At 38.0% G+C, this 13,797-nt stretch overlaps 1 protein-coding gene across 2 annotated transcripts in view; it reads right to left on the minus strand.

Moving 5' to 3' along the window:
* Itch (itchy E3 ubiquitin protein ligase) overlaps window positions 1–13,797 on the minus strand; it is a 90,701-nt gene that overhangs the window by 45,127 nt on the left and 31,777 nt on the right. For both annotated transcript variants that reach the window (XR_005976036.1, XM_041670240.1), the window contains exons 6-9: window positions 13,273–13,410; window positions 6,660–6,705; window positions 1,987–2,144; window positions 763–964 (exon numbers count right to left, since the gene is read on the minus strand). Coding sequence is in view for 1 of the 2 variants with exons in the window: in XM_041670240.1 (XP_041526174.1) it covers window positions 763–964; window positions 1,987–2,144; window positions 6,660–6,705; window positions 13,273–13,410 (544 nt within the window). In the remaining variant the exon portion in view is untranslated. The remainder of the gene's footprint in view (window positions 1–762; window positions 965–1,986; window positions 2,145–6,659; window positions 6,706–13,272; window positions 13,411–13,797) is intronic.

Below are 13,797 nucleotides of genomic sequence, written 5' to 3' on the forward strand. Positions count from 1 at the left end.
GTCCTTCCTCTACAGGCACTGTCCACATGTGGTACACACAGAGACAAGGCAAGCAGGCAGGCACAAGTGTACACACATGTGAACACACACATACCAATTAAAAAAAAGCTTTTCAGTACAAATTAAAATGGAATTATGGAACTAGTTTATCAGCTTAAATTTTATGCTGCTATGATTTTATAATAAAAACTATTTTAAAAGGGCATTTGCTTTTTCCCTATGTAGAGAAGCAGCAGTTAGTCTCATGGCTATTGCTTGACTCTCATTAACTTTCTGTGGGTGGTGGTGGGTGTCCCTTAACAATTGTTTTGTTTTCCAGGTGTAATGGTGCACACCTGCAACCCACACTTTAGCAACAGCAGCAGAAGGATCAATGCTATCCGCAACTACATCGTGAGTTTGAGGTCAGTGAGGGCTATATCACACTCTGCCTCAAAACACCAAACAACAACAACAACAAAACATTTTTGAGACAGACTCCTGCTGTAGTTCAAGTTGACCTGGAACTCACAACAATCCTCCTGTCTCAGATTCCCAAGTACTGAAGTTACAGGCATGTGCTAACATACCTAGCTCATTTTTGTTCTTCCAAAAAAGGAAGACGTAGTATTTAAAATATGATAAGCTTTCTTGGATTCCATACTTCCAGAAATCAATTACAATTACTTAAAAGACAATTAATGAAAGAATATAGTATAATCTTTTGTAAATTACTAAGTACACACAAAAGTTTAAAGAAAACAAATGTTAGCAGTTACTTACCCAGGTGGTAGGGGAGCTTGACTTACAGTATTCAGTGGCCTTGGGCCTGAGCCTCCTGATATAGTAAGAGGAATTATTAACCCAGATGTTGCTCCTTCAGATGTACTTGTGCTTGTATTTACATTTGTATTTGTTGGTGGCAAAGAGCCTGTACTAGAACCGTCACTTTCAGAACTAGTGGATGGTGAACCGTTGACAGATGCTACGAAAGATTTGGATAACGTAAGAAAAGCTTTTGTTTTCTGAAATCTAAAATCAGGATCAAATTTTAACTTAAGAATTTAAAAGTAGTCAGGCAGTGGTTGCGCATGCTTTTAATCCCAGCAGAGGCAGGTGAAGCTCTGTGAAATCTCTGTGAGCCTGGTCTACAAAAGCTAGTTCCACGACAGGCCCCAAAGCTACAGAGAAACTCTGCCTTGAAAACAAAAGAAAACAAACAAACAAAATTATCAGATTTATTCCCTTTTTTTTTTCCTTTGGCCTGCATATATGGCTGTGCACCATGTGTGTTCCTGCAAAGGTCAGAAGAGGAAACACAATTATGGATGCTGAAGAACTACCACGTGGGTGCTGGGAATCTAACACAGGTCCTCTCCAAGAACAACAAGTGCTCTTAACTGCTGAGTCCTTTTCTCCAGGCCCCCAGTCAGCTTTTTCAAAGAAAAAATGGACTAAGCAACCAATTTTTTTAACTATAAGATATGCCAGTTATAGTCACACAAATTTCCATCTAACTGTACTGTCTATGATTTATATAACACATATTATTTTCATTCTTAATAAAGCATTTCCTTATAGAACTTCGTTCTTGGAAGAAAAACTTAAAGGAAAAAAGCAATTCTTAGTTGCCGATGGAAAGATCATTCTTAGTCAAGTCTTTAAATGTAAATATAAAGCCAGAAGCCAGACACGGTGGCTCATACCTGCAATCCCAGATCTTAAGAGGGCTGAAGCAGAGGGATTTCTAGATTTGAGGCCAGTCTATGTTACAGAGTAAGATTCTACTTAAACAAAACACCAATGACCTGATACGTACCTGTTGATCAGTTTCCAAACAGAACACATTTAAAAACACTAGGCATGGTAGTGCATACTCATGATCCCAGGATAAGGAAGGAAGCATTTGAGGCTAGCACAGGCAACACCTGGAGACTCTGTATCAACTCTTCCTACCTACCAAAAGAACAGTATTTACAAAACAGCAATGAAGGCTGGGATATATACCTGGTCTTCGTGGGGTGGGTGGAGGTGGTCTCGAAGGTCTCGGAGGTCTAGAAGGCTTAAAACCACCATTTGAAAGGGATGGAGAATTGTTCCCATTTGTCCTCTTGTTATCTCCCGACACTGCAGCCTCAGGGTCATCTGATCCATTTGTGCTCACTCTGGCAAGAAGGGCAAAGAGGGGAGAGAGCAGGGAAACAAAACAAATGTTCTTTCTTTATTTAAGAACAGCAGGAAACTAAAAATTTAATATTTTAAGAATTGGAGAAAAAATTTTTTTCTTTCTAATTTCAGGCCAGTCTTATCAAATAAAGAGGCCATAGGTGAAAGTCTTATACAACTCCTTGGAGTGGTTTGAATGAGACTTGCCACATAGGCTCATGTGAATGCTTAGTTGTTTCCAAGGAGTGGAACCATTTTAGAAAGATCAGAAAAATTAGAGGTAATGGCCTTGTTGGAGTAGGTGCGTCACTGAAGGCAGTTTTTAGTTTAAAAAACCCATGTGAGATCCAGTCTCTCTCAGCCTGCTGCCTGTGGATCAGGACAGAAAGCTCTCAGCTCCTGTTCCAGTGTCCTGACTGTCTGCTTCCTGCTATTATGACAATGGATTAAACCTCTGAAACTATGAGCAAGCTCCCAACTAAATTCTTTCTTTTCTAAGAGTTGCCTTGGTCACAATGTTTCTTCACAGCAATAGAAGAGTAACAACCCTTTAGACAGTGAGGAGTTACTCAAGGATACAACTGGAGTCCATTCGAAATTACTAGATGTGACTGCAGAAAGGCTTCAGAATGCCCTGTATAAGCAGGAATGAAATCAAGTTCTTCAAAATCCTACTGCCTATAGTCAAAATACCTACAGGCCTATGAACACCCCTCTATATTTCCTATGAGAAAAGTCACCATCTATAAGAGTGTCAAACAGTCCAAGAATACTGACTTAGTACACTGGTTTGAAAGGGGTTTTCCTTTTGGTTTTCAATGCTATATAAACACACACATATATTATTTATATTATATATTTACATTATTTATATTTCTATAAAATTAGTATACATTAAATTCATGTGTATGTATGTGTATATACATATATACATATGTTTGTGTGTATATCTCCCCTTATCCATTCATTCACTTATTTATTTATTTATTTTGGTTTTACAGGGCAGGGTTTTCCTGTTCAATGCCTGACCTGTCCTGGAATTTGCTCTGTAGATCAGGTTGGCTTCAAACTCACAGAGATCCACTCACCTCTGCCTCCTGAGTACTGAAATTAAAGGCGTGTATCACCACTGCCCGGTTCCATGCTATATTTTTAAAAATGCAATTTTCACATTTCTATGTAATTAAATTAATTCAGCAATAAATTAGCTACATTTTATTTCAATGGTTTTATATTTTCATTTTTTTTTAATTTATTTAAAATCAACTTAGAATTTACTTTTGTGTTGGGATAAAGACAGTAGCTACATTTTTCTTTTGCCAGATGGCCAACTATCCTAGACTATTAACCTATGGTCATAATAACTTCTGTAGCATTTGACAATGTTCATTAAACTCTTGGTTTTTTGTTGTTATTATTGTTACTGTTTTGTTTTTGTTCTCGTGAGACAAGAAGAGCCTTTTTCTAATAAGCAGCCCAGGCTGGCATCCAACTGAAGATTTCCTGCCTCAACCTCCCAAGTACAGAGACTACAAATATACCACCATATGCAGTACTACCCCATCTCTTTTTTGGGGAGGCAGGGTATAGTCTCACTTTGTAGCCTTGGCTGCTTGGAACTAACTATGTATTTAAGTCTCAAACTCACAGATCCCCTTCTGCCTCCACAGTACTGGGGAAAAAAAAAAAAAAAAAAACATGAGCCACCAAGTCCAGCTATTTCATCTTAAACATTTAGGTTAGATTTTTTTTGTAGATTTTTAAGTTGAATTTATCTTACTTTATGTGTATGAATGTTTTGCCGACATGCATACATGTATACCACATGTGTCTGTTGGACCCCTGGAGCTGAGGTTATGAATGGTTGTGAGCCACCATGTACCAAGTTGGAAATTTAACCTGAGTCTTAATCTCAGCTCTTAATCTGAGCTATCTCTGCAGCCCCTTCATCCCGTCTTTAAAAGCCATTTTTCTCTAACTTCTGTCACTCTGCTTTTATAATCTTGTACTTAGATTTCTAATCACCCTCTGATTCTTCCTCTTCTTCAGATTTTTCTCTAGGATCTCATATCTCATAATTTCAAAGATTATCTCTAAAAATTATCTACAAGCCAAAATTTCTATAATTAGTGGAACTCTCTCCCAACTCCAAGTATCAAGTTATTAACAAAATGCAGACAATACAGCTCTCCAGCTCTAAGGCATTCCTTCCAGTTATTCTTAATTTCCAAGTCCACTTGATTCTGCTTTCATAGTCCCTCTACTCTCCCACTACACCCGCCTCATTACCTTTTAGTAGTCTACTATATTAATTTTCTGTCTGTTTTCCCAATCTTCACTTGAGGCAATAGAAAGAGGAAAATTTAAAGCAGACATGAGATCTACTTTACCATGTCTGTCGATGAGTCAAGAAACTTAAATACAACTGAGAAAGCTCAAATTACTTTGAGAGATAACATTTACTTTCCTAAAGACAACTTTTAAAAGTATAATAAAAACAAACTATGCTTATGAGGGCTAGAATGTTTGTAACCATGAGCTTTACCAGACTGTTCACGCTTGTCCCTAAACACAAACCACATACCTCATAAACGACTTTACAGGTTCATTTACAAGAGTCCTTAAGATGCGAGAAATGAGAACTAGCTTATACATTTTTATTTAATTAGAATATTTTAAATTTTATTTATTATTATTGTTTGCATCCAACGTGTGTGTGAGGGGAGGTTCGAGCCATGGAGTATGTGTGTGTGTGTGTGGGGGGGGGTGTTCGAGTCACGGGGCATGTGTGTGGAGACTGGAGGACAATGCTGTGGAATGAGCTCTCTCTTTCCTCTTTTACCAAGGTTCTAGAAATCAAACTCAAGTCTTTAGAGCAAACACACCAAATGCTTTTTATCTGTCGAATCACCTCACTGCCCTAGTTTATAAACTTTATTTAAATTTTAAGTTTTGCTTGATTTTTAAACTTTGTTAATAAGTTACATCCTTTGAGGAATGAGACTTAGAAAGCCACAAGATCATAAACAACACTACTATAAAGCCATGTAAGCACAGGGCGATCTTAAGAAGCCCATAGTCACATCTTGGAATTATGTTCTGTTCCTTTTCCTGTATGTCTAAGCACGTATAAACTGAGTCCAATTCACCCTGGCTCATCCTCAACTCTTTATACTCAAGGTAGGGCTTTAAATGTGTGGAAATCCTAAGGGAAAAGGGAACTCTTCAAGTAGTTAGTAGCATATGGGGGCGTGTCTTCCTGTTGTTGCTGACAGACTCATAACCACAAAATACAAACTACACCACACATCACTGCCAAATAAATTTAATTTTCTTATAGAATTCTGATTATATCAATCCCAGTCAAATATTTTTTGCCCTGTTTGGAATAGAATCCCTGGCTTTGGACACACTGGGAAAATGTTCCAACACTGAATTATATCCAAGCCCTTTAAAACATTTTTATCATGAAATTTTCTACACATTAAAGAAGTAGAAAGATAACATGGGAGCCTGTTGTACTAGTTTATCCAACTTCCAAGCCGTATTATACGCTATTTCCCTTTACATAGCAGAAGCAAGTCTTTAACTCAAGCAATCAAGTTGGTCTCTGAGCCCTGGCCCCCCTGACTCTACCTCCCAAGTACTGGGATTCGCAGCATGTTCCCTAACTCTGATATCCCTGAAGCAATGGAATAACATGGCGCACCTTTTCAGGATGATTTTTCTTTTATGACCTGTGACACTGGTTTTTTGGTTCTCCTATTTAAATTTTAAGATTTATTTTATTATTTATTTATATGTAGGTTTTGTATCCATATGTAGGCACATGCATTCATGTGGATGCCCACAGAGGCCAAAGACATGTTGAATCCACTGGAACTTGAGCTACAGGTAGTTTGTGAGCCACTAACATGGGTGCTGGCAGAACTAGGATCTTTTGGAAGAGCAGCATGCATTCCTTAATGCTGAGCCAGCTCTCCCTTTTTTGTGGTTTTGCTGAGACTATACTTCTCATAACTCAAGCTTGGTTTTTTAATTCCTAATCTTATCTTCTTCTCCAAAATGCTGGATTACAGGTGTGTACCAACACCTCAAACTTTGTAATGATTTTTTTAAAGACAGGGTTTCTCATTTTGTAACCCAAGCTAGCCCAAATCTACACTATGCAATCCAAACTGGTTTTAAACTCACAGATAGCCTCTTACCTTAACCACCGAAATGCTGGGATCACATAGATAAGTCAGCATTCTTGGCCCACAATTTATCAATCTGAACCTGAAAACTGGCAATGATTTATTCATATATGTGTGTGTGTGCCCACCCATGTGTGCCTGTGTGTGAGTGAATGTGTGTACAGAGGTGTATACATGAGTGTCTGTGAAAGCCAGAAGACTTCAGAACTCCTGAGCCAACGTTCCAACCCCCTGAACCTGAGTTTAAATTAATTAAAACAGCTTAATTCCTTCTTGTATACTTCTGCATTCCATGGTAAGTAATCAGTGAACACTTACCTTGTTTCATCTTTGGGTCTGCAACCATCATCATTCTGTGAAGGACCTTTAACAACAAATTTAAACAAAATAAGATTCAAGAGAGTAATTTTCAATTAAAACTAAAAGAAAAGCAAAACTTTTTATTAAATGATTAAACCTTTCTAGTACATAATATAAATCCAAACATAAATTTTAAAGGGAAAATACAAAAATGCTCAAATTGTTCAATTCTATACATGTTATTCAATAGGAGATTAGTTGTTTTACCCACACCCTACTTCTGAATTTTTTTTTAGATATATTTTTTACTCTAATTCAAACCCAGTATTAAGTCATTTTCCAACCTCAGGCTGGCACTGAACTCCTCATGTTTCTGCCTCAGCTTTGTTAGGGTTAGAGTTCATATACAACTTTTAACCATTTTATCTGAAATACGGGAGAAAATTACTACAATAGCAAACGGACAATATAAACAACTCTGAGATAGCAAAGCCAATTAATAACTTTCCAGATATAAAGGAGCTGGAAAAAAAAAAAGAACTCAGAGAAAATGAAAGATGCCAAGAGAGAGGAAGACTATCTGAAAAAACAAAAACCAAGTAAGTTCCAAAGAGGCCCAAAGGCATGCCATAATGTTCATGCATTCTTCCAATTTGATTCACAGAAAGAAGAGGAAAACTGAAAACTGCTTACGAACTCAAGGTGAACAGTCTAGGCACAACAGGCAAAGAACAAAACTCCCAAGATACAGCCACAATTCCAACAGTAAAATTACCAGAACACCATACCATAGCACGTAACTGTATTATGCCACAGCTAGCAAGAGTGGTAAAAGTCTACTATTTTTTTTTTTAAGTACTGGGGATTATAGAAATATACAGTTAAAAATGACACAGTAGAACGGATAAAATGTGGAGTTGCTTTGTAATTAAAAATGTTTAAAAATCTACAGCATTAAAAACAAATGAGCCGGTGGTAGTGGCGCACGCCTTTAATCCCAGCACTAGGGAGGCAAAGTCAGGCGAATCTCGTGAGGTCGAGGCCAGCCTGGTCTACAAGAGCTAGTTCCAGGACAGGCTCCAAAGCTACAGAGAAACCCTGTGCCCAAAAAATAAAAAAATTAAAAACAAATGAACAAAACATTTTACCTCAAAAATATGCTAAGTATGGGCTGGCAAGATGACAGGCAAAAGTAAATGCTACTAAACCTGATGACTTGAATGTGATCCCTGGACCCCATCTGATGGAAGGAGAGAACCAACTCAGAAAAGTTGGCCTCTCACCTCCATACTTTCACCATACTCATACACCTGTATACATACAAACACATGTAATAAATACAATAACAATTTTTATAAAAACCCATTAACTATACATCTGAAATGAGCCTTATGATATACAAAATGTACTCTAATAAAGTGTTAAGAGAGGTCTCTAAAATCATGACATAGTGTTTGGCAGAAAGTTCTCTGAAGTTGGTGGTGAGGGGTTGAGTGACCTCCAGCAGAGCAATCACACAGTACAAACAAATTTACCATGTAGATAGATAGACTTGAGGAGTTCAAGCACCAGCGTATCAGCTTGCCCAAGGACACAGCCATATTGGTTCCTAGAACACATTTGATGTCTGAATCTGATTGAAGAGATCTTGGCATTCAGCAGAGTCAGGAGGGTGGGTAACCTCATATCTTACTGTTCTAGCAGCCATTATCCAAGAAGCCAAAGAAAGGAAGCTGTGAGCCACCTTTCAGCATCAAGCTTTATACATCTGTCCCTACTCTCACATCTTCCTGACAGCGGGACTATACCGCTTTCTTCTCACTGTGATATTTAAAGGACGTTCAATCCACTGTTTGAATGTGCTGGTACCTGCTTTGCTTCTTGAGTCAAGCCAACCATGCCACAGCCCTGTCAGATGTATGTGACTCCAAAGCCATAGTGTGCTCCATATCCAGCAGGCCACATCTGCTACACTGAGCAAGTGTCCAAGGATCAGTTCATGGCTGTTGCAGGGAAAGTATGAATTTGTTGTTGTGGTTTTCCTGTATTGGGAGTTGTACTTATGGTGACTTATGGATTTACGTTTCAATATATTGGAAACTTTCCATTTTACTTGACAAATCTGTTACATGTTATAAGCTTGATTAAAGAGGAGTTTTTATAATCTTAACAAAAAAGTCACACCAAAATGGGGTTGCGGATAAAACTCACTTGGCAGAATGTTTGTTTAACATGCACAAAACCCGGGCTCTGAGCCCCAGCACTTGCACACACCAGGTGTGACAGTTCCCATTAGTTATCTCACCAAGAAAGAGACTGCCATGAATTCAAGGTCAGTCTGGGACACACAATATATTACAGGTTAGTCTGAGCTCCACTGTCAAACTGTCTCAAAATAAAATGAAACAGTATTTTTATGTGTATTATATTTTCTTACAATGATTGATATATGGGACATAAGTGGAACAAGAAAACTATACCATACATATATAATAAAAAAGGGGGTGAGGGTAGCTTGGCAGATAAAAGAATTTGACAACCCTCAAAACCAAAGTTCAATCCTGGAATCTGCATGAAAAGTCAAGACACAGTGCATTCATAATCCAACACTCCTAGAGCAAGACAGAGGCAGAGAGAAATGTCTAGAATCTCTCAAGCCAGCTGCCTGGAGTGTTCAGCACAACAGCCAAAAGAAGAAGCCCTGTCTTATCTAGGTAGGAGGTGAAAACCAACTCTAAAACTTGTCTTCTACACAACTGACCACTACACATGTGCTGCAGCATAGGGGTATCTCATTCATACATACATCACACACACACACACATTCATGCATGTGCAACACACACCACAATAAATAAACAAGAAAAACATCCAAATTCTAAATGCACATGTTTTCACAGGGAACTCTGGGAAAGCTATAAAGACTCCGCCTCAGAGAGCTGAATTAAAAGAGCACTCCCACCACAAAGTAACTAGTTCCTAAAAAAAAATTAACATATAGTCCTTGGCCACCAGGCAACCTCAAGGGTGAACAAAAACTTGATCTAACATACCAGAATAGAAGCAGAACACAGCTTTAAAACACTTTATCGTGTGGCAGTTACCAGCTCTGAGAAAGTACAAGGCCTCAGGCCAGCAGCAAGGTGGGGAGTGCTGAAGCAGACACTGCACATTAGGCTAGGGACTGTAGAAAGTAGATAAAATGTTTTCAGATGCAGCAAACCCTGGCACTATCCAAAGCAAAAGACATTTTCTCTGAAGCAAAGAACTCCCAAATTAGGCCTTTAAAATTCTGATAGACTAAGATAAAATGGAAATTTGCAATCAAAGAACATGAAATAAAAATCAAAACAAACCCCATAAAGGGAACAACAAAAACATTTCTAAGTTAACATGGTGGTGCATGCCTATAATTTTAGCACTCAGCACTCAAGAGGAGCATTCAAAAAAACTGTTGCAAACTTCAGGTCATCCTGGTTGTCTACATAGTGAGCTCCGGGGCAGTCGGTTTTATATACCAAGACTCTGAAAACACCAAAAAATAAAAAAAATAAAAATCACTTATATCCCCAAAAGTTTTAGAAAGTATAACTATTAACTGGAAGATATAGAGGAAAATTGTGGATTAAAAGAAAATTAATATATGGAGCATGGTAAAACATGATTGAAATCCCAGTACTTGAGAATTAAAGACACGGTGCTGAATTTGAGGTCAGCCTGAACTACTTAAGGAGACCCTATCCCCAAAACCTGAAGATGAGGGCTGGGAGTAGAGCTCAGAATGCTTGCCCAGCATGCTAGCAGCCCTGGATCTGATGCCTAGCATCCCCAGCAGGTGAATCAAGAACGGTAGCACGCACATCTTGATCCTGGCATTGGGGAAGTGAAGGCTGAGGATCAGAAATTCAAGGTAATCCTTAGTTACATAGTGAATATGAGGCTTGTTCTACATGAGACTCTATCTAAAAACTAAATCAATCTTTTAACACCCCCACATAAAGCCAGAAAATGTGAAACAAGCAAGAACAATTTTTCTCATGAGTATAAACCAAGAGACAGTAAACCACCACAGAGAATGTTTTCCTGAAAGTTAATAGCAGTAGTTATAACTTATAATAGCTAAATGTCCATCAGTAGATGGATAAATTGCAGTGTACATATACAATGAAATATTATTCAGCTTCAAAAAGGTACTGATATACACTACAAGTTTAAACTCTAAATGTCAACGATGGGGCTCAGAGGAGAAAACTGTTTGCTGTGCAAGCATAAGGACCATTACTCAGAACCTAGCACTCACATAAGAAGCGGTATGTGACCCAGCACATGCCTACAACACAGGTTGAGAGGGGAGGAGATAGGAGTTAGTGCTGGAGCTTGCTGGTAGTCAGCCAAAATATCAGAGCTCCAAGTACAGAAGACCTTGCAGGATGATAGAGGACAAACACTGTTGTCCCCTAGCTGCCATGTGCATAGCTGGACATACGAGCACAGATGAGTACACACATACACTCACAAAAATTCAGCTATGATTTAATATGATACAACAGTTACTTTTCATTGTCAACTTAACTGGATTAAGAAATGCCTATGAGAGCCCAGCACTCAGGAGGCAGAGGCAGGAGGATCTCTGTGAGTTCGAGGCCAGCCTGGTCTACAAGAGCTAGTTCCAGGACAGGAACCAAAAGCTTTGGAGAAACCCTGTCTCGAAAACACACAAAAAAAAAAAAAAAAAAGAAAGAAAGAAAGAAATGCCTATGAGGTTAAGAAAGCACACCTCTGATGGCATTTCCAAAGATGATGAGCTCATCTGTTTTAATGAATTGATTAATCCCTCGATTTGGTAAGCTCAAGTAATACATGATGAAGTAAAGAATTCAGGCGGGTTCCTTAGAACTTACTAACCTGGTAAGAAGTACTAATAATACACTTAGACCTGAAATAACTGCTTACCTGGAAGCTTAATGGAACCAAAAAAACTGAAGTCTAATACAAGAGGCTAAAATTAAAAGTAATGAGGCACATATAATAAGCAGAGATTTTATCTTGTTTTTTGAGACAAAGTCTCATTATGTAGTGCTGACTAGCCTAGAATTCACTATATAGACCAATCTGGGCTCAAACTCAACAAAGATCTACCAGTGTCTGCCTCCTGAACACTGAGATTAAATGTGTGTGCACCACATTTATTATTTAATAGAAGCCGAGTTCCCAGCTTATTTTATTTTTATTTACTATATGAGTGTTCCACAGTACGTGTGGAGGTCAGAGGACAGCTTTTGGAAGTTCTTTCCACCTTTTCATGGGTTCTGGGGATTAAATTAAGGTCCTCACGCTAAGCTATCTCACCAGCCTTCCGTAAACTAATTTTAAATACATTCAGAGTATATATAACAAAGAGAAGATCCTGGGGCTGAACTGGGTATGGCAACTCATGTGTATAATTCTAGCGCTAAGGAAGCTACACACAAAAGAACTGTTTCAGAGCGGTGAGACATCTCAGCTAGGAAAGGCAATTATTACCAAGTCTGGTGACAAGAGTATGATTCACAGGATTCACATGGTAGGAGAGAACCAAGCTGCAAGTTGTCCTTGGACCTCCACACTGGTGTTATAGTATACAAATGCATCAATGCATCTACACACTTAAATAAATATAATAAAAACCTTTTCAAAAAAAACAACTGCTTCAAATTCAAGACCAATACATGGTACAAAGTAAGTTCAAGGACAGCCTAACCCACAAAGTGAGAGAGACCCTTTCTCAAAAAACAAAATAATGACAAAACCTAAGCCAGACAAGATGGCTTACCCCTGTGGATTTCTAAAATGAAAGACTCACTAGAATGACTTTTGCATTGAAGTGCCAGCTACTGAGAAAACAAACAAACATGAAGCTGTAAGTAAATTAAAGTATCTTATTAGGGTATCTTTTTTTCCTTTTTCTTTTTTTTTATTTTAGTTTTTCGTGACAAGGTTTCCTGTAGCTTTGGTACCTGTCTTGGAACTAGCTCTTGTAGACCAGGCTGGCCTCGAACTCACAGAGATTCACTTCTGCCTCCCGAGTGCTAGGATTAAAAGCATGCGCCGCCACCACCACCTGGCATAAATTAGGGTATCTTAACAACGTGATTTATTTATATTTTGTGTGTGCGTGCATGTGTGTACATCCAAAAACGTAACTATTAAAGATTTCCTGTGAATAACATTCAACAGAACTTCAACTCTGAAGCAGTATAACCATTTCTGAATTTTTCTTCTATTGTATAATTTCTTTTTAAAAGAGAGAGAAGGGTGGGGGAAGGACACAAGGTGGCTCAGTCCGTTAAGGCACTTGCCACCAAGCCTGATCGGCTGAGTTCAATGCTTGAAACCAACATGGTAGAAGAACTGACTCTTATGAATTGTCCTCTGACTTCCATATGTAACCATTTAGCCAGGTGTTGGTGGCGCACACCTTTAATCCCAGCACTTGGGAGGCAGAAGCAGGTGGATCTCTGAGTTGAGGCCAGCCTGATCTACAAAGTGAGTTCCAAGACAGTCAGGGCTATACAGAGAAACCGTGTCTTGAATAAACCAAAACCAAAACCAGAATCCAAAAACAAAAACAAACAAAAAAGGAATCACTTACCTTCTGAGCATGAAGTTTCACCATTAGTAACAACTTCAGCTTCTACTTGCAGCCCATCAAGACAAACTGACAAATCTCCCATTGTCTCTGTTGGCTCTTTGTCACCTAGAAGCTGCAAAGTCATAACTACTTCTTCAACTGAAAAAGAACGATTATACAAGAAAGATCACTCTTTCAATTATGTGTAAACTGTTTTACTAGACAAAGGTTTAAGAACTATGAGACCAGAACATTGCTTTTTAAAAAGAAAACAAACTTCACCAATATATATAATATTTAATAGATATAATACAAAATATTAAATAATCCAAATCATCTATTATATTTATTCCACACTTGTAAAAACAGTATAAATCAAACTAGCATGATTTAGGAATATAAACTTGGGTTACATTGATTATTTAGCAATATAAACTTGAGTTATATTGAAAACATAATTTAAAAATGGCTTATATATCATAAAGACCTAAATAAGAAAAAAAAATTCTTATTTTTATTTTATTTTTTTTTTTTGGGTTTTTCGAG

This window comes from Microtus oregoni, unplaced genomic scaffold (genome assembly GCF_018167655.1).
Source record: "Microtus oregoni isolate MIOR12 unplaced genomic scaffold, Mior012 000020F_ref0000438, whole genome shotgun sequence".
NCBI lineage: Eukaryota > Metazoa > Chordata > Mammalia > Rodentia > Cricetidae > Microtus > Microtus oregoni.